Source organism: Sapajus apella, unplaced genomic scaffold, assembly GCF_009761245.1.
Source record: "Sapajus apella isolate SASKATOON/1434 unplaced genomic scaffold, GSC_monkey_1.0 scaffold15, whole genome shotgun sequence".
Taxonomy (NCBI): Eukaryota; Metazoa; Chordata; class Mammalia; order Primates; family Cebidae; genus Sapajus; species Sapajus apella.
Genome location: NW_022436955.1, coordinates 26,992,133 through 27,017,456, shown reverse-complemented (window position 1 = coordinate 27,017,456; position 25,324 = coordinate 26,992,133). Strand labels below are relative to the sequence as shown.

The following is a 25,324-nucleotide window of genomic DNA, read 5'->3' as shown; positions in this document are numbered from 1 at the left end:
ACATGTGCATACGCACAGTTTCTTTAGGTGGGCAAGCACAATAACTAACCCACAATAACAGTGTTGTGCTGTTAAGTGTTTAATGGAAGTTTGGGGGAAACGCCCTGATTTATAGCTTGTGTCCATTTTTCACTGCACACACTCAGGATTGGCAAGACACGTGCCAATCATCAATCCCAAGGTTAGTGGAGACTGGCTGCAACACACCAGCTTTCCCCATTCAAATCACAGCCAGGATCAAGGGAACTGGTTCTGTCTGATTATGATCTGGAGTCGATGGAAAAAGTCGCTTTGATCTGGGGGCATTCCTTTCTTCAGGGAACCATCACACCTTGCTCCTTGAGGTCCTGTTGGTGGCCATTTTCTCCCCCTCTGTTTCCCAGAAGTGGGCATGTGACTTAGGGAAAGGGTCCCCAACCCCTGGGCCTGTGGATCTGTACTGGTCCGTGGCCTTTTAGGAACCAGGCAGCACAGCAGGAGGTGAGTGTCCTGTGAACAAGCACGACTGCCCGAGCTCTGCCTCCTGTCAGATCCGCGGCGGCATTTGACTGTCAGAGGAGCAGGAACCTTACTGGGAACTGCGTGTGAGAGGGATCTATGTTGTACATTCCTTATGAGAATCTGATGCCTGATGATCCGAGGTGGAACACTGTCATCCCGAAACCATCCACCACCATGCCTGCCATCCAGGAAAAAATTGTCTTCCATGAAACTGGTCCCTGGTATCAAAAAGGTTGGGGACTGCTGACCTAGGGTGGGTCCGTCATCTCATCACTTCCTGGGACCCAATGCCCGGTCTGAGGTGGTCCTGTGACTCAGCCAGACCAAAAGTCTTTCCATGAGAGTAGCATTTGGATATGGGAGAGAGGGTACGTGTGCCTGCCTTTGTGTATAAGCCAAGAGGGCATGAACTCAGGGCTGTCTGAAGTCACCTTCCATGCTGCAAGGAAAGAGCCTAGCAGACAATACAGCCAACACAGACAGACAAGCAGAGCCAACAGCTGGAGCTGCTGACAGGGAGCATCCGGTCATTTTGTCTGAGGCCCTGGATGTAGCAGTACTTGGAGTTGGGAAGCCCCGGGACCTCCCCAGTGGTGAGTACCAATGCATTCCAGGATTCGATTCTGCTAGTTGAAAGTGGATTTCTGTCCCTAACCACAAAATGAGTACAAACAGGGGATCCTTGACTCTGGAGAAAATGCAAGTGAATTTCCTTGTGGCAGGGCGAGCCTCTAGTCTTAGCCTTCCGCTAACTGATTTGTCTTTTCAATTTCCCAGAGCTGAAGGAAAAGAGATATTGTGACCATTCCCCTGTGAGGCCAGTACAAGTGGTCAATTCAGCTTATTTGGGTTGTTGAGATTTTCCTTTGAGCCACAGGGCCCAATGCCCATGACGTGGGAAGCCAGTGCATAGTTATTATAAACCAGACAGCTAACTGGTTCTGGCTCTGATATATGCATTTACAGCCCTCAATTGAACCACGCATCCAGGGGCGATTAACAAAGGCATCTGTTCCTATTTGCTGAGCTGCCGGGGAAAAAATTGCTGTTTGTTAGATTTGATTTAATGTAACGGACATTCTTTGTGGTCCCTCTGTGCATACCAGTCTGAGGCCGAAGGGGGCAACCATGGTGAGTGAAGCACTGTCTGCCCTCAAGGAGCCCCAGTCTGGAAGAGGCAGAATCTGATCGCGACAAAGCCAACAGTGTGTGCTGGGAAGGATGATGAGATCCAGGGGAACAAAGTGCTGAACGGGTCAAGGTGAAAGAAAAGAGAGCCAGTTAATTCTGACTGGGGAGTGATTTGAGGGAACTAGAGGGAAATGCATGGCTTCCTGGAGTCTGTCATTTGGAAAAAGCATCCCTGGGTATGAGCCACCTCTCCCACCCGTCCTTCGCTCTCCAAGTCAGCCGGCCCCACCTCTCAGCCCCTCAACTTGGCTCTTCTGTGCCTCAGGGCCTCTGCACACACTGTTTGCTCTTTCTGGATTGTGCTAACCTTGTACCAACCCTTCTTACTCTATCCAGCAGAGCCAAGTCTTTTTTCTTTTTAATTTATTTGTTATACTTTAAGTTCTGAGGTACATGTGCAGAATGTGCAGGTTTGTTACAATGGTATACATGTGTCATGGTGGTTTGCTGCATCCATCACCCCGTCATCTACATTAGGTATTTTTCCTAATGCTCTCCCTCCCCTAGGCCCCCACCCTCAGCTATCCCTCCCCAATCCCCCTGCCCCATCTCTCCTCAATCCACCCATCCCCTGCTATCCTTCCCCTAGTGCCCCCCTCCACCCCCCCCACAAACTGGCTAGTCATATGCAAAAAGCTGAAACTGGATCTTTTCCTTATACCTTATACAAAAATTAACTCCAGCTGGATTAAAGGTTTAAACCTAAGACCTAACACCACAAAAACCCTAGAAGAAAACCTAGGCAATACCATTCACGACAGAGCCAAGTCTTAAAGGACCAAGATGTTACTTCACGACCTGACCTTCCCAGGCTTTGGGTCTGTTTCCCTTAGGTCATGTTCTCAAAGCACTCTGAATTTATTTGTAAGATTCATTCTTCTTGGGCTACTTTTGTAGCAGGTCATGAAAGCAAGAATTTGCTGCCTTATTGAAATCTCCAGCATTCAGCCTGCAGCCTGTGTTTGGTAGCCGTGGTGACTGCGGGAACCAGAAAGCTGAGGCCTCTCCAACCCTGCTAACTCGGAACAAGTATGTCAAATTCACAGAGACCGGTGGACTTGAAGCAGCACATTATCTCATTAATGACTACAAAACTGCAGCAACGACCCTCATAAATTTAAAAAGATTTAAAAATTGCTCTGTAGAGAGAGCAGACTAATGTACAAATGACCCTTGTTAATGAACTAAAGTTTTTCTTGCTTTGTAGGCCTTTGCCCAAATTCTCCAGTGAGTAAAACCTGGATTTCAATTACGATATTTAATTATCGGAGTATCAATTATAAGCTATTGATGGTGGCACAGGAAGGTTTTAAAGTAGATATGCACATGAATATACCGAAGTGTGGAAAGGTTACTACTGCTGCAGGAATGGTGCCGTGATCAGCACAGGTTTTTGACTTTCTTGTCAGAGTCTCCTGATGAAGGCTGTTTGTTGGGGTCCTGATTTCTTTCATTTCTGAATCCACGGGGCAGGAAGAGAGTGTGGAAGCTCAGGGGAGTGCAGCGCTGTGTTTGAGAGCTGCCTCTGGAAACAGGTGCTCTGGCTCACACACCTCACATTCCTGCCCCACCACGCTGAAGTCTCAGGCATCATCCTAAAGCTCTCTGTGTCTCAGTTTCCTCATCTATGAAATGAGCACAAGAAGAGTACCTATGTCACAGGGCTGTTGTGAGAATTAAATGAGTCTTGACTCCCAAAGCATCTTGAACAGTGCCTCATACAAATAAGCACTCAATAACAATTAGCCTTAAACAGTTGTTTATATGGGTGAAATTTCAAAAAATCCATTCTTTGCTCATAAGAAATGATTAGTATATTTTCCTGTTGGACCTATCAAAATAAAGATACAAGGTTGCTAATCAAGTTCATCGGCTATTAAAAGAAGCACCCACCCCTTTTATAATTAGAAGAAATTAAGGAGGGAGAGAGGGGAACTTAAACTTCTAACAAACTCAGAAGAGAAATCTTCAGCGTGCTGTAGTTACATTTGGGGCTTGCACAAAACACTGCCCTGATTTGAAGAGAAAGGTAGGTGAGGTGGCCGGGCATTGTGGCTCACGCTTATAATCCCAGTACTTAGGGAGGCCAAGGTGGGGTGGATTACTTGAGGACAGGAGCTCCAGACCAGCCTGGCCAACATGATGAAACCCCATATCTAATAAAAACACAAAAATTAGCCCAGCATGGTGGCACATGCCTGTAATCCCAGCTAAGGCAGGAGAATTGCTTGAACCTAAGAGGTGGAGGTTGCAATGAACTGAGATCATGACACTGCACTCCAGCCTGGGTGACAGAGTGAAGCTCTGGCTCAGAGAAAAAAAAAAAAAAAAAAAAAAAAAAAAAAAAAAAAAGGCAGGTGAGGTGAGAGCAAGAAGGCCAGCAGTAAGTTGAAGTTTGCAAGTTCAAGTAGAGTGGAAAACGGAGGTAATAAACCTGGGCTGCTTCAGGAAGCCCTTGGTGCACAAACGTAACAAGAAAAACAGTATAGGCATTCCCTGTGGAACAGCCCTGGCAAGGAACCCTACAGAGCTGACCTGCAGGGCAAGACCACGGGATGGTAATATAGTGTCTGCCACTGATTCAGGTAGAAACGTCTGAACAACAGGCTCCACTGATGATGTGCTGGTAAATTGCTAACCCTTTCACAGAACAGAAGCAGCTGAGTAGAGGGTTGAGAGTTGGGGTGCAGAGTCTGGGTAAGATCTTCAGCTCTCGGTGCCTCCATCTCCATACCCACGAAAGGGGTGTTACACTCATGGTACCTGTCTCAGTGCAGGCAGGAAGGGCGATTGATGGAGGGCATGTAAAGGTCTCTGACCCTGCTGCGTACAAAGCAGGTGTTTTCAGACATTCACATTGGCTGGGGATGTTTACTTACCAGCACAGGGCCCAAAATAGCAAGTGTGGGGCATGTTGGACAAACATAAGTGATGGAATGACCAGTCTTGCTTTTCATAGGAACTCATGGCACAATTGCCATTATTGATGGGATACTTGCAACATGAAGGAAAGACATCTTTGAGTTTGTGAGGGAAAAGCAGACGCAGAGGACGAACTCTTACCATGTAGCTCCCAGTGACCTCAGGGAAGGAATCAGTGCTGCTTAGCCTCAGCTTCCTCAACTGCGCGGAGGGACAACCAGTCCCTCTTTGCTGGACTGTGCCAGTAATTAGGTGAGAGAGAGCACAGTGAATGCGGAAGGCTCACTAAGCTGGACACTTACTACATAAACGTCTGCTCAGGTTGGCTCCCTGTGGTTGGCATTATCCCCACGTGGATGAAGGACAGAGGTGGTGGGTCTCATGCTATTAGCATCCCCAGCAATCTCTTAGCCATTGACTCACCCTTGTGGACCAACAGTATTCGTGAGGAGTGTCAGGGCTCTGAGTCTTTGAAAGTTCCTTTCTACCCCTTTTAAGACATCTCTGCTAATGTCTTCCCCATGCACTTGGAATAAAGCCAGCCTCCTCGCCTTGCAGGTGAGATCAGCTCCTGCTGCCCGCTCCAGCCTCACATCCGGCTTGCTCTCTCACGCTGCTCTGGCCACCCTAGGAGCCCTTCAGTTCCTTCTGCTAGACATGCCCTTCCCAGCCTGGGGTTTTCCCATGGGTGCTTCCATCTGCGTCTGTACCTCTGTGTCACTGCTAGACTTTGAATTGTGTCTCCCATAAGAATAAAATGAAGTCTGAATCCTCAGGACCTCAGACTGTAACTTTGTTTAGAAAGAGGACCTTGACAGAGGGAATCGAGTTACCGTGAGGCTATTATGGTAGGCCCTAGTCAAATATGACTGGTGTCCTTATACAAAGAGGAAATGTGGACACTGGCTTGGGCACAGGGAGAATCCAGGTATTGATGGAGGCAGGGACTGGGCAGATGCGTGTGTTAGATATAGTGAACTACAACTTTCTCTTCAAAGAATCAGTATGTCATTGTCTTCAGCTCTCTTATTCTTTAATTCTCCATTTTAACTTCCTTGTGGATTCAGTAAACAATCTTTTCCACCAATTCTAATCAGTAGTTCACATCTGTTTCCCCAGTCCCCTGCTCCGTCCTGAATCATTCTGGTCTCCTGCTCCGGTCACCTGTCCTGGTCATCTGCTCTGACCTGTCCCATAAACATCCTTCCTGCCAAACTACTCACCCCACCACTCCAGTTCTTACCCCTGCTTTAAAATAGTGAATCAGTATTAGCTTAGACTGTGCAGTCTAACCCTAGCCAACAGGGGAACAACACAGCAGTAGGAGCTGCCTGCATCAGGAATAAGAACCCCTTTCCCTCCCTTGTCCAGGTGGGTGCTCGCCATTGCTCCATCTGTGAGATGCACCATTCTACAGAAGCAAATTGCCTTGCTGAGGAAATTATATTCCAGTGCTACTTTTTTTGTGGCACCGAAAATTTACATGTAACACTTGTGCTCATGCATAAGCCCAGGAGCACAAAGACTGTTGGCAGCCACCAGAAGTGTGGGGAGAGGCATGGAACCAATTCTCTCTCCCAGCCTCTGAAGGAATCAAGCCTGCCAGTGCCTTGTTCTTGGACTTCTGCCTCCAGAACTGTGAGGTAATAAATATCTGTTGTTGAAGCCACTTGGTTGGTAATACCTTGTTATGGCAGCCCAGGAAATGAATACAGTCACTTCCTCCGAGAAGCCATCCCTGAGTTCCATGCCAGGTGCCCTCACAGTCCCCCTCTATTATGATTTCACCCTGTTCCATCCCATCATGAGGGGTCACCATGAACTGATGTGCTGGTTGGCTGGTTGTCCCTAGCCCTGCTTCATAACGTCAGGGACCCTGTTTCACTCGCTGGCCTGCACTCCAGCTTAACACAGAGCCTAGCAAAGAGGAGGCATGGTGCACATACATGTCTGATGGGCAAGCAGGTGAATGCATGAATGAATGAATGTACTTTGAAAGAGACAGTATAATGTTATGTGTGATACACAAATGCAGGCACACACAGGCAAAGCAGGCTGAAGATGATGCATCTCATAAAATCCTATCTTTCTGAACTGAGCAGGTTAACAGCTAAAATAAAATGCCGCCAACACTGGGAAAACTGATACTCAGCCTGTAACTGAAATAGATTGTAGTTTGGAAAGAAATGAATATATTAATCCTATATTATTTTGTTTAATCTCACAAGAATGAGCTCAGAACACTGGAGCTGTGGAATATTTTCTTACTTTCATTTTTTTTTTTAAACTCACAGGATAAGTTAAGCCTGTCTCCACTCTAATGATTCCTTTATGTATTATTTATTAACATTGAGTTTTCTTTTCTTTTTTTTTTCTTTTTACTTGACTGATAGGAAGTAGATTCAGGTCCCTCTGCAGTTTATGTAGATTAGTTTGTTCACTTCTGAGATGGAATTTAACTCCAACCATCTCGGCTCTTGGCAGACCACAGTCAAATGATAAATCTCAGGGCTGATTCTACGACTTGATATGTTGATGCAGGGCTGGGGTTTCTCACCAGCAGCAGCATCCTGGCCCACGGTGAGGTTGGTCTGGGATCTGTTTCTACCTTGAGCATTGCCCCTTATCTATAAAACTATGTGTTGGATGAGATTCCTTCCATGTGCTTTTCTTTTTATTGAGATGGAGTCTCACTCTGTCGCCCAGGCTGGAATACAGTGGCACAATCTTGGCTCACTGCAGCCTCTGCCTCCACAGTTTCAAGCAATTCTCTGGCCTTAGCCCCCCAAGTAGCTGGGACTACATGCATGTGCCACCATGCCTGGCTAGTTTTTTATATTTTATTAGCGGTGGGGTTTCGCCATGTTGCCCAGGCTGGTCTTACACTTATGAGGTCAGATGATCCGCCTGCCTCAGCCTCACAAAGTACTGGGATTACAGATGTGAGCCCTGTGCCCAGCTGCAAGTGCTTTTCAACAAAATGAGTCTAAGTTTTTGATGGTCTCTGTTGTCAAGTATTGATCATTTACTCATTCATTCATTCATTCATTCATTCATCAGTTATTTGGTCATGTACTACATGCCATGTTGGGTGATGGGCCATAGCAGAAGCCAAAAGAAATAGTTTCTATTCTTGGGGAGCTCACATTCTAATTTGGTGAGAGGGACAATAAGCAAGGAAATAATTATACAGCACACTAGAAGCTGAATATCACATACTGGATACTGTATGTAATAAATATTAGAATAGAATATGTACTTATTAGGATATGTGCATATTAGAATAGAATGGATGTTTTGTGCATAGTAGGATATGTGCATATTAGAATAGATATATATGAGAATAGAATATGTACATATTAAGATATGTTCATATGAGAACAGATGCCAGTTAGAACGGTGATCATTAAAAAATCTGGAGACCACAGATGCTGAAGAGGATGTGGAGAAACAGGAACACTTTTACACTATTGGTGGGAGTGTAAATTAGTTCAACCATTGTGGAAGACATTGTAGCAATTCCTCAAGGACCTGGAAACAGAAATTCCATTTGACCCAGCAATCCCATTACTGGGTATATATCCAAAGGATTATAAATCGTTCCATTATAAGGACTCATGCACACGAATGTTCACTGTAGCACTGTTTACAATAGCAAATACTTGGAACCAACACAAATGCCCATCAATGATAGACTGGACAGGGAAAATGTGGCACATATACATCATGGAATACTATGCAGCCATAAAAAATGTTGAGTTTGTGTCCTTTGTAGGGACATGGATAAACCTGGAAACCATCATGCTCAGTCAACTGACAAAAGAACAGAAAATCAAACACCACATGTTCTCACTCATAGGTGGGTATTGAACAATGAGAATATGTGGACACAGGGAGGTGAGCATCACACACACGGGGGTCTGTGGGGGGAACTAGGGGAGGGACAGCAGGGGGTGCAGAGTTGGGGAGGGATAACATGGGGAGAAATGCCAGATATAGGTGATGGGGAGGAAGGCAGCAAACCACATTGCCATGTGTGTAGCTACGCAACAATCTTGCATGTTCTTCACATGTACCCCAAAACCTAAAACACAATAAAAAATATATGTATATAAGAATAGAATAGATATGATGTGCATATTAGGATATGTGCATATTAGAAAAGATACTATATATTAGAATACATGATATTAAGATATGTGCGCATCAGATTAGATATTATGTGCATATTAGGACATGTGCATATCAGAATAAAATAGAAATATATTAGAATATGTGCCTATTAGGATATGTACATATTAGAATGGATACTATATATTAGAATAGAATATGTGCTTCTTAGGATATGTGCATATTAGAGTAAAATAGCTTTCTAGATTAGAATAGCATATGCACAAATTCGGGTATGTACATACTAGAATAGAACGGCATACATAGTAGAATATTACCTATACACAGCACATAATGGTGTATAGGTAACACTGTATATGACATGGAATAAAAGGATAACAGTACATTGGAAGCCGGAACACAGGCCTATAATAGGTATTCGCTGCATGAATAATAACTCATCTCTAATTAAACACTTGCTGTTGCCCCTATGTTGCCCTAGAGACAGTGATGAAAAGGACATGGGCCTAAACAGCAAAGCATTCAAATGGGATTACAGAGAGGGATTGTGAGTGCCTGACTGAAAAGCCATGTGGTCACTCTAGGCTAGGAGGAGGCTAACATATTTTGGGACAAGGAAGAGCGCCTGGGGGATTTATAAGTTGGGCGTTGAAGGAGAAATTGGAGCTTTTCAGGCACAAAAAAGAAGGAAAGGCATTCCAGGAAGAAAGGAAGAGAATGTGCAGAGGCATGAAGGCATGCCAAGGCTTGGCACATTGGGGTAAATAGAGCTCCCGCTGGCCTAAGATGAAGGCAGGCTGTGGCCAGGTGGACAGTGTTTGAAACCATCTATGCATCAGACCCAGGGTCTTACTTCTAAAACTGTTCAGTACAAAATGACTTCCAGGTGCAGTGTGGGCTTGGACGTTTCATCTCCCAACAGGCTCCATTTATGCTGCTCTTGGCTTTCTATTTCTGAACTCCAGTGTTCTCATTCTGTAAACTGCATTATGGAGGTATAGTCATGTCTTATTGTTAGAGTTAAAAAAGTAGATGTTTTATGGCTTTGGGGTTGTTAGTCTTAGTGTGAGGATATTATCTTTGAATAGCAGCAGATGGATGAAGTCTTCAGAGGCCACCGTGCTATGGAGTGGCTCCATGGTAAGACTCTGCCAGCTGTAGTGAAAAATTGCTTTTATTGCCACTGAGTTGCTGCTGACCCTTGAGCATAACCAGAGGGTTAGCAAAGGCACAGAATTTGCAAAGAGGTTCATACAGGGATGATGGGGATCAACACATCATGAATATAATTATGAAAGAGTGATTAATGCAATAAATCATCTGGCTGCCCTGTCTACCTTTAGTTGTTACTTGAAGAAACAGCCACAGGGTAGATTATATTTTTTTCCGTTAAAAAAATCCAGATGTTTTGACATTACACACAGAGTTTATAATCAGCATGGGTATTCCCAACATTGCAAGATAGCTCATCCTTGTGTCTATGAACAATTGAATCCAGAAATGCACATGCCACCCTTTTCCTTAGGTGGAAGTGCACTGCTTGGATGATGGCTTCTATTATAGAACATTGCTTATATTTGTACGAATGTTTCCCTTCACTCTCTTTTATTCAAAAAAATTCAGCTGCATACTTGGTGTTTCAAGGGCCTGTGATATTTGAACACTGGAAGATTTAGTTAATGATTGCATGTTTTCCTATGATCTTGGTGCAGGAGAAGAAAGTGATGAACTCACCCCTTTCAAGTGAAGATAAATGTGAAATGAAGGTGTTGGCAGCTTTGCAGCAAACCCCTCTTTGACTATGTGATGGGAACTTGGGAATGCAATTTCCAATAGACAGTCTCTTAGAATCCTTGGACAAAGTGTTGGCCAGGACAAGATAGAACAGGAAATGATGTAATCAGGAATGATGGTACTGTTTATACAGCTGGAAATTGCTGGTACCCATGCACTGAAATCACACTGTTCTATTCTCTCCAAATACTCCATTTCTTTACATATTGATATTCCCCATCATACTGTACAAAATGTGAGATAGAGATCCCAGTGGTATTTGGGTTTACTTAAAACCTATGCCACACAGAAAACTGTCAGATATGTGATTTTACAGTATCAGAAACAAAGTCTCACATATATCACTATAAGAGCTATAAAAAACTTCATAGGAAGAGGGAGTCTAGGCTATTTGGAAAAACATTTAATCATCTTCAAAGATTTATCTGAGTAGTTAAAATGTCTTGGACTCCACCCTCCAGAAAAGTAACTTGAGTCAGATAACTGAAATACGTTCGATCTTCTAAGAAATATGTGGTTGGCTTTCTGGATTAATCTCTACTGAGCAAGCAGAATGTGTAATTATGTGGTCAGTGTTTAGACACAGGTGCATCTGAATTTAAAAGGCTCTCCTAAAGGAAGTAAATGCTTATCCAAGTAGGAGATTTTCATTTGAAGTGCTCAAATATATTGCATGGAATCCTGGAGAATTGGATAAATATATTCACATCAATTAGACTTCTGGCTAAGGATGGATGCACAAACCTGTGTCTTCTAACTTCACACCCAGAGTCACCAAACTATCAAAAACAGATGAAAAGATCCCAAGGAGTTAAGGGAACTGTAGATATTCGTGAAGAATCACAAAGCAAAGTTCAGCTTTCTTGGATTTAGACTCCCTTCTTGCTTGCTGATAGCATCAAGTAGGAGACACTTAAAGCATTTTAAACTTTTACTGAAATAAGTGGATTTCAAAGCAAATGGGACGAGATAAGAAGGGTACTGTGAAACCATTTAATAATATTTCTCCACATTTCAAATGAAAACATTTGCTTCCTGCCACAGGAATTGTATAGGCACCACCTTTACCGCTACTTTCCTGATACTCCAGATGGACTTTTTTCTGTCTTTATGACTGGGGCAAGCTTCTTCTAAACCTGCCCTCAAATCTAGAATAACCAGAATATGGATTTAACATAACCCCCACCACCCCAACTTATTTGAAAGTGCTGAAGAGCTGGCAAGGCAGCCAACACTTGAGAGTCCAGGATCCTGGAGAGAAGGAAAATTCGCTGAAGCAAGGCCAATATTCTATAGAACTTTTACCTTGAAGGGATTTCCCAAATTGTGAGGGCAGAGGGACAGGAGGTAAGCATCAGAGCAGAAGGTGCTAAGAGGTCAGAGGGCCAAGGAGAGCTTTCAGCAGAGTCAAGGGACTGAGAATGAAATGCAAGATGGGCGAAAGTGGAAGAGCCTTGGAAACATCCCAGATTTTCAGTTAGGACCCCAGGAAAGCTGCATCTGAGGAGAGGGGGAAACTGGGAAGTAGACCACCCTTGAAAAAGCCTGAACCCCATCACGAACCAACTCCATTTCAGGCTGACTTAAAGACATCCTGTCCTACTCTTACCTGTTTACAGAAAGCAAAAGGGGATCCCCTCCCTGGGGGAATTATCACCCAGAGCCTCAACTTCTCTCTAAACATTTTCATATATGTTGTCCAAAATTAAATTTTAAAATTCCTAGCTATGCCAGGGGACTATAACAAATGACGTAAAACTAAGAGAAAAAAGTATTGATAATAAAAATAGACTCAGAAGTATCTATTAATGGATGCTGGGGTTAGCAGACATTGAATTGTAAACAATTTGAATAAAATATTCATGAAAATAGGTAAAACATAGAATTTAAGCAGATAATTTTATTCTGAAAAAGAAGTGGAAATTATGTAATTTAAAATGTAATGAGTGTAGTTATTATTACGTATTTTTTTTGAGGTGGAGTCTTGCTCTGTTATCCAGGCTTGAGTGCAGTGGCATGATCTTGGCTCACTGCAACTTCCGCCTCCTGGGTTCAAGTAAGTCTTGTGCCTCAGCCTCCCAAGTAGCTGGCACTACAGGTGTGCACCACTACCCCTGGCTAATTTTTGTATTTATTTAGTAGAGACCGGGTTTCACCATGTTGGCCAGGCTAGTCTTGAATTCCTGACCTCAAGTGATCCACCCACTGGTCTCCCAAAGTGCTGGGATTATAGGCATGAGCCACCACACCTGGCCTGAGTATAATTAAATCAATAGATGGGTTTATTAGATTAGACAGAACAGAAGACAATGGGTGAACTTAAAAATAGGTCAACAGAAGCATAGAAAGTTTATATATATGTTAATGTGTTTGTATATGTATGTTTGTATATGTATGTGTGCATATATACACACACACATATAACCTATATGTGTATATATACACAAACACAAATGTACACACATACAAAAAACATGCATATATAAAATTAGAGTCCCAGTGAAGAGAAAATGAGTCAGGAGAAATATTTGAAGTGATGGGTTATGAATTGAGATACTTAAGGAACAAGTATAATTAACATGAATTAAACCACAATTCAGCACGTCATGGTTAAACTGCTGAAAAGTAAAGACAAAGGTTTTGAAAGCAGCAGAGAAAAGAGACACGTTTCTTTCAATGGAGATAAAAGCAACACTGACAGCTGACCTTTTGACAAACATAATAGATGTCAGAAGACAATGAAATCTTATCTTTAAAGTGCTCTAGGAAAATATCTGGCAACCAAGATTTTACCTCCAGTGAAAGTATTGTTCAAAAATTCTGGCAAAAAAAAAAGACATTTTTATACAAACAATATGTGAGAGAACTTATTACCAGCAGGCTTGCAGTATTTTTAAAATAAAAGGAATTTTTTAGAGGGGAACTTGCTCCATGTGGAAGCACAAGGGAGAAATAAATAATAATATAAAGAGTATATAAGAAGAAAAATATAAATTGATGCAGAATTAAAACATGACAACAGTATCTCAAAAGGTACGAGGATGGTAAAAGGAGTTAAAATTTTCTGAAGCCCTTGCTTCACGATACTAAACAACTGTAGAATTAACATTATTTTAAGGCGTTCATGGGCCATCTATCAAAACTGATTGCATGTGGGGTTGTAAAGCAAGTCTTAACAAATGTCAAAGGACTGTAGTCATACAGAGGATGCTTTCTAACCACTGTAGAATTAAGCTAGAACTTGAAGCCAAATAATTTAAAAAAAACAAACTCCCAAATATGTCACATTTAGCAATACACTTCTAAAAATCCACAAGCCACAAAAGGGACCCAGAAAAATTCAAAAATATTTCTGACTTGAATGATAATGAAAATACATCACAGTACATATTATGGAATGCCACTATAGTCATGATTAAGAAAAAAATTTATAAAGTCTTAAATCCATACATTAGAAAAAAGACTAAAAATCAATGATTTAAGTATCATTTCTAGAGGTTTCAAAATAAATAGCAAAAGATACCTGGATAGAAGGAAAGAAGCAAAGAAACACACCATAGAGAAAAATCCACAAAACAAAAAGTAGTTTCTCTGAAAAGATTAATAAAATTGATAGAATGACTCCAAGGCAGGACCAACCAAGAAAAATAGAGGAAAAGGACGAAACGGACAAATTCCTAGAAAAACACAAGTTAGCAAAGTGAAATATAAATTGTTTCATATCCATCAATGAAATTAAACCTTTGGGATAGCCAAAAATGGGGCACAGATGACATTAATCATCAATCAGCATTGGAATTCATTAAACTTGGGACTCTACCTTTATTAAGAGAGTGAAGTGGCAAGTTAGAATGTAAAAAGAAATTGCAACATGTATGTAACTCAAAGGACTCACATCCAGAATGAATAAGGATATACACGTCAATAAAAGAAAGACTAATAACCCAACTTACACAGTGATTGAAAGACCTGAACAGGTACTATCCCGAAGTAGAATGCTAACAGCCAGCGGATGGAATGAAAGATGACCAGCTTCATTAGTCACCAGAGAAATACAAATTAAAGCCTCAGTGAAATGTCACTACATACACACTGGAAGGGCTACAAATAATAACAAACCAAAAAAACGATAAAACCAAATGCTGGGGAAAATATAAAGTAGTCAAGACTCTCAGTGAGGGCTCCAGTGTAAACCGGAGCAACTACTCTGGTGGTATCAACTAAAGTTGAATCAGCAATTTCACCTGTAGATATACCTCAAACGGAAACACACACCTGCATTCAAAGGCGCACCAAAAGACACATTCAAGAATGCTTATTGCACTATTACCCAAATTATTCCCAAACTGGAAATAACCCAAATGTTCACACATAGCAGAAAGGAAGAGTAAACTGAAATATATTTGTATGGTAATGAACATGAATAATTATGGCTATATGCAACAACATAGAGGAATCTCACAAAAGTTAGTCACAAGAGTCCACACTGATTATTTACATAAAGATAAAATAGGACAAAATTAGTTTATAGTGAAAGAAGTCAGGAGAGGAGCTGTTTTTATAGAGCAGGTGGTGGGACTAGCAGGAACTCAAGGGAGCTTTTGAGTTGCTGATCATATACTATGACTTGATTTGGGTTTTGTGTTTGATTCACTGAGAATTAAATCACTCAGGATTTGTGTACTTTTTCATATGAAAGTTACATGTTTATTAAAAAGAAGTTGATAAATCTTGAATAAGCCATATTAACTGCAATTTAGAAAGCCATTTTGAAAAGTTTCAATAAAACAAGTGAGGAATTACAGACTACTAATTTGGAGTGATATTATGGGTACTTTGAAAAATGTTTTCAGCTATTTAGAGTGTGAGAGAAAATGCAGATAAAGACTTAATGACTTGTACATGAATGTTCATAACAGCATTATTCACAATAGCCAAAAAGTGAAACTGCCTAAATGGCCCTCAGTGGATGAATGGATAAAATGTGGCATAACCATGCAATGGAGTATATTCAACCACACAAAGAAATGAAGTACTGGGACAAGCTAACACATGGGTAGACCTTGAAGACATGATGCTAAGTGAAAGAAGCCAGTCACGAAGGACCACGTATTGCATGATTCCATTCACATGAAATGTCCTGAATAAACAAATCCATAGAGGTTGACAGTAGATTAGTGGCTGCCAGGGTGGGGGAATGGGCAATGGGGAGACTGCTCATGGGTTTGGGTTTCTTTCTGGACAATGCAAATGTTCTAAAATTAGACAGTAGTGATAATTACACAACCCTGTGAATATAATGAAAACCAATGAATTGTACACTTTAAAAGTGTGGACTGTGGAAGACAGTGTGGTGATTCCTTAAGGATCTAGAACTAGAAATACCATTTGATCCAGCGACCCATTACTGGGTATATGCCCAAAGGATTATAAATCATTCTACTATAAAGACACAGGCACACATGTTTATTGCAGCACTATTCACAATAGCAAGCACTTGGGACCAACCCAAATGCCCATCATTGATAGACTGGCTAAAGAACATGTGGCACATCTATACCATGGAATACGAGGCAGCCATAGAAAATAATGAGTTCATATCCTTTGCAGGGACATGGATGAAGCTGGAAACCATCATTCTCAGCAAACTAACATAGAGACAGAAAACCAAACACAACATTTTCTCATTCATAAGTGGGAGTTGAACAATGAGAACACATGGTCACAGGAAGGGGAACATCACACACCGGGACCTGTCAGGAAGTAGGGGGCTAGGAGAGGGATAGGAGGGGGTGGGGGGATGGGGAGGGATAGCATTAGGAAAAATATCTAATGTAGATGACGGGTTGATGGGTCAGCAAGCCACCATGGCACATGTATACCTATGTCACAAAAGTGCATGTTCTGCACATGTACACTGGAACTTAAAGTCTAATAACAATAAAAAACCTACTCCAACTGCGTATTAGGCATGAAAAACTAACCTTGAGGACCACCAAACAGTAAAACTGCTACCAAAAGGAAATGGTAGGATCTTATTACTTGAGTCACTGGAAACCAAATAAATTATAAGGAGTATGTGGGTGAGAAAAAAAAAGCATGAACTTTACAGCATGTGAGTTATATTTCAATAAAGCTGTTATTAGAAAACTTTAATAGACTATAAGCAAATGTGATAAAGTTAAAAAATGAATAGGTATCGTGACATCATTCTGCCGGAGATAATTTATTAAGAGGAAACGGTAAATTCCCAACATAAGAAATAAAATGGTTTCTTGATTTTTTCATGAAGCCACTAATGAAGAAGAATGAATCATAGTAAACACATTGGAAAAAGATTTAAATTCTAGCTGATTTGACCTGCCATGCTCACACCAATAAAGATAACATAAAACTCATAACATGCCCCAAACAAGGATGTAGATGACAACCTAGTTGTTATGTCTCATTGATTTAAACATTAGTTATTACACAAGAACACTGGAAATTGTACAGCTCAGGGGTGTCCAATCTTTCGGCTTCCCTGGGCCATAATGGAAAAAGATCTGTCTTGGGCCACATATAAAATACACTAACATGATAGCTGATGACCTAAAAAATAAGTCCTGAAATTTGATGATAACCCTTAAAATATGCACAAGTTTTCCAATAATAAAATGTGTTGTGAAAGCAAAAAAAAAAAAAAAAAGTTTCTAAACTCTCGATGACACAGAGAAAATCTCTATCAACCCTGCTAGAAGAAAGCCTATACCTTTTGTTCTTATATTTCTATAGATAATGATCTTACATAATTGTTATACGAAGTGACCACAGAGTTTGCAGCCAGATTTGGAGGAGAAAAATGATTACAGGCCGTATTGGGCAGTTAATTAATATAACTTTTTATTAAAAATGCTAATACTATCTGGACACAGTGACTGATGCCTGTAATCCCAGCACTTTGAGAGCGTAAGGTGGGTGGATTGCTTGAGCCCAGGAGGTCAAGACCAGCCTGAGCAACATGATAGAACTGGGGACATGGATGAACCTGGAAACCATCATTCTCAGCAAACTGACAGAGGAGCAGAAGATCAAACACCGCATGTTCTCACTCATAGGCGGGTGTTGAACAATGAGAGCACATGGACACAGGGAGGGGAGCACTACACACTGGGGTCAGTTGGGGGGAAATAGGGGAGGGACGGTGGGGGGTGGGAAGCTGGGGAGGGATAGCAGGGGGAGAAATGCCAGATGTAGGTGATGGGGAGGAAGGCAGCAAATCACACTGCCATGTGTGTTCCTATGCAACAATTTTGCATGTTCTTCACATGTACCCCAAAACCTAAAATGCAATAAAATAAATAAATGGGAAAAAAAAAGAACTTCATTTCTATAACAACAGCAAAAAAATACAAAATTTAACCAGACATGGTGGCATGTGCCTGAAGTTCTGGCTACTCAGGAGGCTGAGGCAGGAGGATTGATTGAGTCCAGGAAGTGGAGGCTGCAGTGAGCTGTGACTGTGACTGTGTCACTGCACTTTAGCCTGGGCGACAAAATGAGAACCTATCTCAAAAAAGAAAAAATGCTAATACCCCAAAGGAAAAGAAGACTCTTGAGGCATCATGTATTCTTTAAGACTCCACACTGACTTTTAGAAACTGGAGCCTGCACCCTGGCATTCATTTGATAACCTGATGTGAATTTCTGCCAGTGGCTCAGTTGCAGCTTGACAGCTCCTAACTCCTGCCATTTGCCTTTGTCCCCTTGTGAAAACTGGAATATTTACCCATCTCTCATTTTCCAGCTGGAGGACAGGATCATACAAGTTTTATGTCATTTTTATTATAGGTATGATAATGTTATAGCTCAAACACCAAAATATTTACCTTAGAAAGAACCCATTGAATTGCCAAAAAATCCTAAATTATTAAATCTAAATGACCAATTGCCATTTTAAGGCACAACTGGAAATGACATTTGAAACTTTGTTTTTTAAAAATCTTATAATCATTTGCAAACTGATTCTTTAAAAATTAATAGGGAGTTTATTAATCCCCATGACCTGAGATTTACGTGAAAACATGTTATTCAATCAGGATTTGTTGGGCATCAGCCATGTTCTAGGCACAAATCAGAAATCTAAAAAAACAAAACAATAAAACTTGAGAGACAAGAATGAAAAAGTCACAAATGTGGCTGCCGAAGTTTTCATCTCTATTTTAAAGTCTGGGTTTGAAAAATTTAACTAGATTTCCTAAAATCATTTCCAAATCCCTTATGTAGGAAATTCAAAACTAATATTTAGTTGAAGTCACATGTACAGGCGATTAGGAAAACTTATAGAACTCTCCACAGAGAAAAACTAGTGTTTCCAACCTAAATCTGCATGAACGTCAATGACTGAAAATTGATTTCATGTATCAGCAGCAATTTTAAGTACAGTCTTGGTTCATCACATCCAGTGACTCTGTTCTGAAGTGAACATTATCTTCAGGAAGCATTCAGCAAATGCTCTATTATTGGATACCCGCCGGATTACAACAGACAGTAGCAGAGATGTGGCCCTAGCTTCTAAGTAAGTGTATAGTCATTGTAAATGAACACAAGAGGGCTCAACAAATGAGCTTACTTTGCAATAAGAATTTACTTTTGCACTGTTTACAATAGCAAAGACCTGGAACCAACCCAAATGCCCATCGATGATAGACTGGACAGGGAAAATGTGGCACATATACACCATGGAATATTATGCAGCCATCAAAAATGATGAGTTCGTGTCCTTTGTAGGGACATGGATGAACCTGGAAACCATCATTCTCAGTAAACTGACACAGGAGCAGAAGATCAAACATCGCATGTTCTCACTCATAGGCGGGTGTCGAACAATGAGAACACATGGACACAGGGAGGGGAGCACTACACACTGGGGTCTGTTGGGGGGAAATGGGGGAGGGATGGGGGGGGGGGGAGGGGGGGGAGAGATAGCATGGGGAGAAATGCCAGATATAGGTGAAGGGGAGGAAGGCAGCAAATCACACTGCCATGTGTGTACCTATGCAACAATCTTGCATGTTCTTCACATGTACCCCCAAACCTAAAATGCAATAAAATAAATAGGAAAAAAAAATAAAAATAAAATAAAAAAAAAGAATTTACTTTTTAAAGCAACCTTTAAAGCATCTCCTTCCTTAAACAAACACTATAAATGCAACGTGCCAACTGAAGACAGTTACAGTTATTTCTCAGTCTCCCTTACAGGGAAGGAAGGCTAAAGAGATGCAAGCAGAAGTCACTTGGTCTTCTGGGGAAGCTTTTCAAGTGACATTTACTCAGGTGGCTGATCTCCTTCATTCTCCTCATTCCCTGCTTCTTTCTTCCTGTTATCGGATGTTATAGCTGGTGCTGCAGTGACCCTATTGTACCATGAGGCAGCCATGAGGGAGGCAGAGTAGAAAGCTAAGCGGAACCTGGGAAACTGACATCATGACATCACCAAACTGGCCTGGGTCTGTCTGCCCGTAAAATTTTTTTTTTTTTGAAACAGGGTCTCATTCTGTCACCCAGGCTGGAGAGCAGTGCTGTGATTACGACTCACTGCAGCCTTCACCTCCCGGGATCAAGTGATCCTCCTACCTCAGCCTCCCAGGTAGCTGGGACCACAGGCACATGACGCCATGCCTGGATAATTTTTGTATTTTTTTTTTCTTTTTGTAGTGACAGGGTTTCACCATGTTTCCCAGGTTGGCCTTGAACTCCTGGGCTCAAGCAGTCTTCCCACTTTCGCCCACTGGGATTACACACATAAGCCTCCTCGCCCAGCCTTCATTTCCAAACTTTTAAGCGAGAGAAAGTTTACCTCCATCTTGTTCAACAGTGTTATTTCTAGTCTTTATTATCTGTGATCAATCATAACTCCTCTTTCATACAGATTTTAAAAATAGATAAAAAGATCTATCTCTCTGGAGATGGAAAGTCATGTAAAATAAAATTTTAAAACCCCATATATTCCCAATAACCATGTATTCTTATGAATTTCAAAATGTCCTAAGGTACGAAGAAATTTACAAGGGACTACATCTTCTTGGAGAGCTTTCTAGACATCCCCAATTCCAAATGATCACCATTTCTATTCTGGAACGACAACCTTGATCTTCATCACTAAAATTTGTTTCAATGTCAAGATCGTAAGCCCCGTGTTTCCCCTCTGTTTCTAGGGCATCTTGTTTTTCTGCCTCTTCCATATCCTAGAGGCCACTACACCTGAGCCAGTCCTCTTCAGGAGCTCTCCTGTCCCCAGCAGGTTTCTCTTGGCCTCTCTTGCTTTTTCCCCAGTCCTGATCTCATAGTGATGCATTTTACAGAGTCTGCCACCTCTCCTGCAGAACTGTTCTCCCCTAGAACTCTGGGGTCCTGACCATATATTCTGAAGTGCTTGAGCAGATTCACAGATCACTTAAAAGGAAAGAGCAGCCTTTCAACATGGAGGGGAGGTGGCCCTTTGCATCAGAATGTCATTTGGCCTCTGACATTTTGGAAACATCATGGTCATCACAGTATCTTTCTCATCACAAGATTCTTCTTCATCATTGCCTTCCTTCCACCATCCTCATCTCTACACTTCAGAGAATAATGAGCGACAGGCACTATCCAGGTGCTTTTAGTCATCAGCTCATTCACAAGGACCTAATGAGGGAGACTCTGCAATCAGCCCGTTAAAGGTGAAGAGACCGGGACGTGGAGCAGTTACCATGCTCACACCGCATGGCTGGTCAGTGGGATGTGAACCCAGTTCTGGCTCCAGTGCCCTCTCCTTATTTCCCCATCACACCACCTCCAGTAGTGTCGCTACCCAAAGGATATGAATCCCTTTCAACAACAAACAACATCAGCCTTTCAGGAGCATGTTAGAAAGTTTAACCATGAATTTATCAAACACCGGACAAAGAGTCCTTTGGGACATTTAACATCCAAATGAGGGTCTAGTGTACTTGTTATCACTTCTTCTCATCTGATTACTTATCTCTCTTTATGAGTTTAGAAATCAGTTCTGCCCTTTGGGAATCTCAAGCTCGTTGTCTAATGCCCATTTGAAGACATTTTTTGTGCTTTTGCCAATATTCACAGGTGGATACATTTTCCTTATGCTACTTACTCAGTGTCTCTTTTTTCAAAATTTATTTTTTAAGATTGACAGATAACGCTGTATGCTTTTGGTGTATCCAATATGATATTGTGAAATCAATATTATATTGCAGAATGGTAGCTAACCTTTCCAGTTCATGTTAAATTGTTCCTTAGATTCAGTGACATTAAAAACAATAGTCTCTCATTCATAGCGTTTGGTCCACAAAAGAGCACACATTTCTTTTTTTCCTAAGTCACAGGAGCCGAATTCAGGGTAGCATTAAAGTAACTAATTTCACATAGTTGGCAACATGGATTTATCTTCAGATTTTGGGTTTAGGTTATCCTATTTTTGTTCTCCTTGTTATGTTTATATTGATTATTACAGCATGCTTTGAGTTTTTATTTTGAAATAGGTTGAAAAGAAATTCTAAAGATAAACAAAAATACCCCAATGAACATTCCATGAAACACCAGCTCAATAAGCCATATGAGACAGTCTAGAAAAAAAAAGTCCCCAGGCCAAAAAGTCTGAGAAACCCTTCAGACCATACCTAACCCTGTTAGAGAAAAACAAAGCATTTAAAAGTTAATCAGAAGTCCTGCAGTTAAAGAAATCATTTAACGTAATCAGTTCAGTGTTTCCCACATCTATTTGACCCTGAAGTGTATATTTTTAATTCTTAACCCCACCCCAGTGGTATAATTTGTGGGACTAATTTCTTGGAACTGAATTAGAATTGTTTGGAACCAATTAGAAACGGTGTTCTTGAAATGCCAGTTTGGAACCATGGAAATAGTGAGCAGTCTATATTAGCAGCTAGAGGAACATTGTTATGGGAAGTCAGAGAATGCAGAAGATCAAACTCCCACGGACCTTGCTGTTTTGAGGTTGGAATCCTGAGTGCCCAAGACACCACAGGGAGAAAGGCGGACATCTACCTCCTCAGTGAGCCATGCGGGGCTACTGATATGGTTTGGTTCTGTGTCCCCAGCCAAATCTCATGTTGCATTATAATTCCCAGTGTTGTAGCTGAGGCCTGGTGGAAGGTGACTGGGTCATGGGGATGGTTTCTAATGCTTTAGCACCACCCCCCAGTGCTGTCTCATGATAAAATTCTCATGAGATCTGGACAGGTAGCATTTGGAAAAATACCTAATGTAGATGACGGGGTGATGGATGCAGCAAACCACCATGGCATGTGTATATATATGTAACAAACCAGCACGTTCTTCACATGTAACCCTGAACTGAAAGTATAATAATAATAATAACAGTAACAACAATAAAGAGTGTGGTACCTTCCCCTTTGCTCTCTCTCTCCCTCTCCTCCATGTGAAAGTGTGCCTGCTTCCTCTTTTGCCTTCTGCCATGACTGAATGTTTCCTGAGGCCTCCCCAGCCATGCTCCCTCTACAGCCCATAGAATCATGAGCCAATTCAACCTCTTTTCTTTGTAAATTACCCAGTCTCAGGTAGTTCTTTATAGCAGTGTGAGAATGAACTAATATAGAGCCACTGGGGAGATGGGGGGTTGAGAGGATCCATCTGTCCCAAGCCACCCAGGGTAGCCTTGAGATTCCTCCAGAGAGGGGTGGGGCAACTGCAGGTCCATATATGGGTCTTTCCTCTTAACACCCTAGAGGCTGTAAGCATTGATGGCAGATGAGGAAAGCACAGTACCACAGTTAGGAGTGCAGCTTTTGAGTCACAGGAACTTGGTTCACTTCCCATTTCTGCCACTTCCTCTGTCCATGACCTTGTGGCTTGTTCTCTAGGTTCTCTGAGCTTCACAGTAAGTTAATTTGTAAAAGGGTAAAGCCAAGCTCACACAGTGAAACCAGGAAACAGATCTCAGGTGGAGACACCATGGTGAATGCAGTAAAGACTGTAAAAGTCAGGGGCCATTGTACCTATTTCATAGACTTCACTTGGTCAGGAGGAAGGACATCAAATCCATACCCTGGCCCTGGCCCTTAAAGAAGCCATAATCTTAGCACATTTCCATCAGATGCATAGTGCAAATGGCTTCCTGATATGGGTACCAATTCAGCAACTGAATGTGATCTCATGTACTCAGCCCTTCCCCAAACATCGCTCCCTTGGAATAATGGGAAACCACAACCATGATCCATAATCATAAAAGCACAGGGCCTGAGAATAAATAATGGCTCTCCTAGACGAGCTAACTTGGTTGTTATTCATAAGCTCCTGGGCCACATTGTTATTAACTAGGAAATCTGCTTTACCTCCTTGCTGCTGTTCCGTCTGGCCTCTCAATCTGCACTTGCCGGAAAAAAATAGTTATTGTTATGCTAAAATCACAATGGGACTGTCATAACTCAGTGCTAAATAACACCAATAAAACTATGAAAATGGCACTTGGGCATTAGAAGTTATTTTCTTATGGACTTTAACAAGATTCAGTGCTTTCATTCTCACTGTGCTCCGGTATTTTAGCTTCACACACATACACAAAATAAAAATGTGAGAAGGAATTCCAGCCAAACACTATCCTCTCTTCCACAAAGGAGTATGTTGATGTTGACATGGGAGCCAGCAGGAGCTGTGGTACACAAATTCACATCAATCAGTAATGGTAGCCGTGCCCACAACGGTGGTGTCTGGCACAGGGGTTTACCTCTTTCTTGGTGAATTTTGGTGAGTGATCATTTTTGTCATCGATCATGATGGTGGCTGTGGCTGTGCCCGTTAATCCAACATCCAGTCCGGCCATATCTTGAGCCTCGATGATCAATTCATATTTGGGATTTTCCAGAGTCTACAAAACACAAGCACAAAAAAAGAATATAACACTTAGATTTGGGTTGCTGCTTTGGAAAGGTGGCAAATGTGTTGCTGGAGCTGTCTCCCCCTCCTCCTCCATCTACAGCAGGCATCTTTAAGTAGCGATAACATTTTTACCTATTATGTATAAATGTGCCCTTGGAATTTCTCCAATATAAGACAGTCACTATTCAAAGATTGGAGTTTTCCATGGGGACAGAATATATTAAATTTCCTGTCCTTATTTAGGGAGACATTTGATATACTACAGAATGCTCCATTTCCTTGGTTTGGTATACATCATATCTGTTATTTCAGAGACCTCAGGAGGCTGATCTGAAAATGAGGCTACCTTTGAAGATGAGCTTAGAACAAAGATGGCAGCTTTAGGAACTCACATTTACTTGACACTCTGATGAGGCAGGTATTGCATTACTGCACTTTACAGAAATCCTTGTTAGTCTTTTCCACAAGCAGCTCAACTTGCAATTATCGTTCCCATTTTACAGATGGGGAAAAAAACTCGCTAAGGTTTAGACTCACTTATATGATACTTCTTTTATGTCTTTTTTTGTTGCACAGGCTGTTACCTTTGGAAGACGCATTTAATCCAATGATTTGATAAATGTAACACAAGCAATCTTGCATATTCTCTCTCTTTACATATGTGTTTTTCACCTGAATATTTGACAAAGATTTGGTGATGATGTTTATATAGTCAAAACAACTAATTGAATAGGCCTGATCCTAAGATGAATAAGAGTGCAGTCACTGGTAAATAACAGCCCCTACATTTAAACCATCTTTTTTAGATTTCTGCTTGCCTTGGTCAATAAGCATACCATTCATCTGGTAAGGCACCAGCCCACAATTCCTTTGAGGACCTATTCTT

At 41.5% G+C, this 25,324-nt stretch overlaps 1 protein-coding gene across 3 annotated transcripts in view; it reads right to left on the bottom strand.

Annotated features, from left to right (window-relative positions):
* Positions 1-25,324, bottom strand: part of CDH13 (cadherin 13) — a 1,241,014-nt gene that overhangs the window by 172,332 nt on the left and 1,043,358 nt on the right. For all 3 annotated transcript variants that reach the window (XM_032283885.1, XM_032283883.1, XM_032283884.1), the window contains exon 8: positions 24,287-24,427. In XM_032283885.1, coding sequence (XP_032139776.1) covers positions 24,287-24,427 — 141 coding nt within the window. The remainder of the gene's footprint in view (positions 1-24,286; positions 24,428-25,324) is intronic.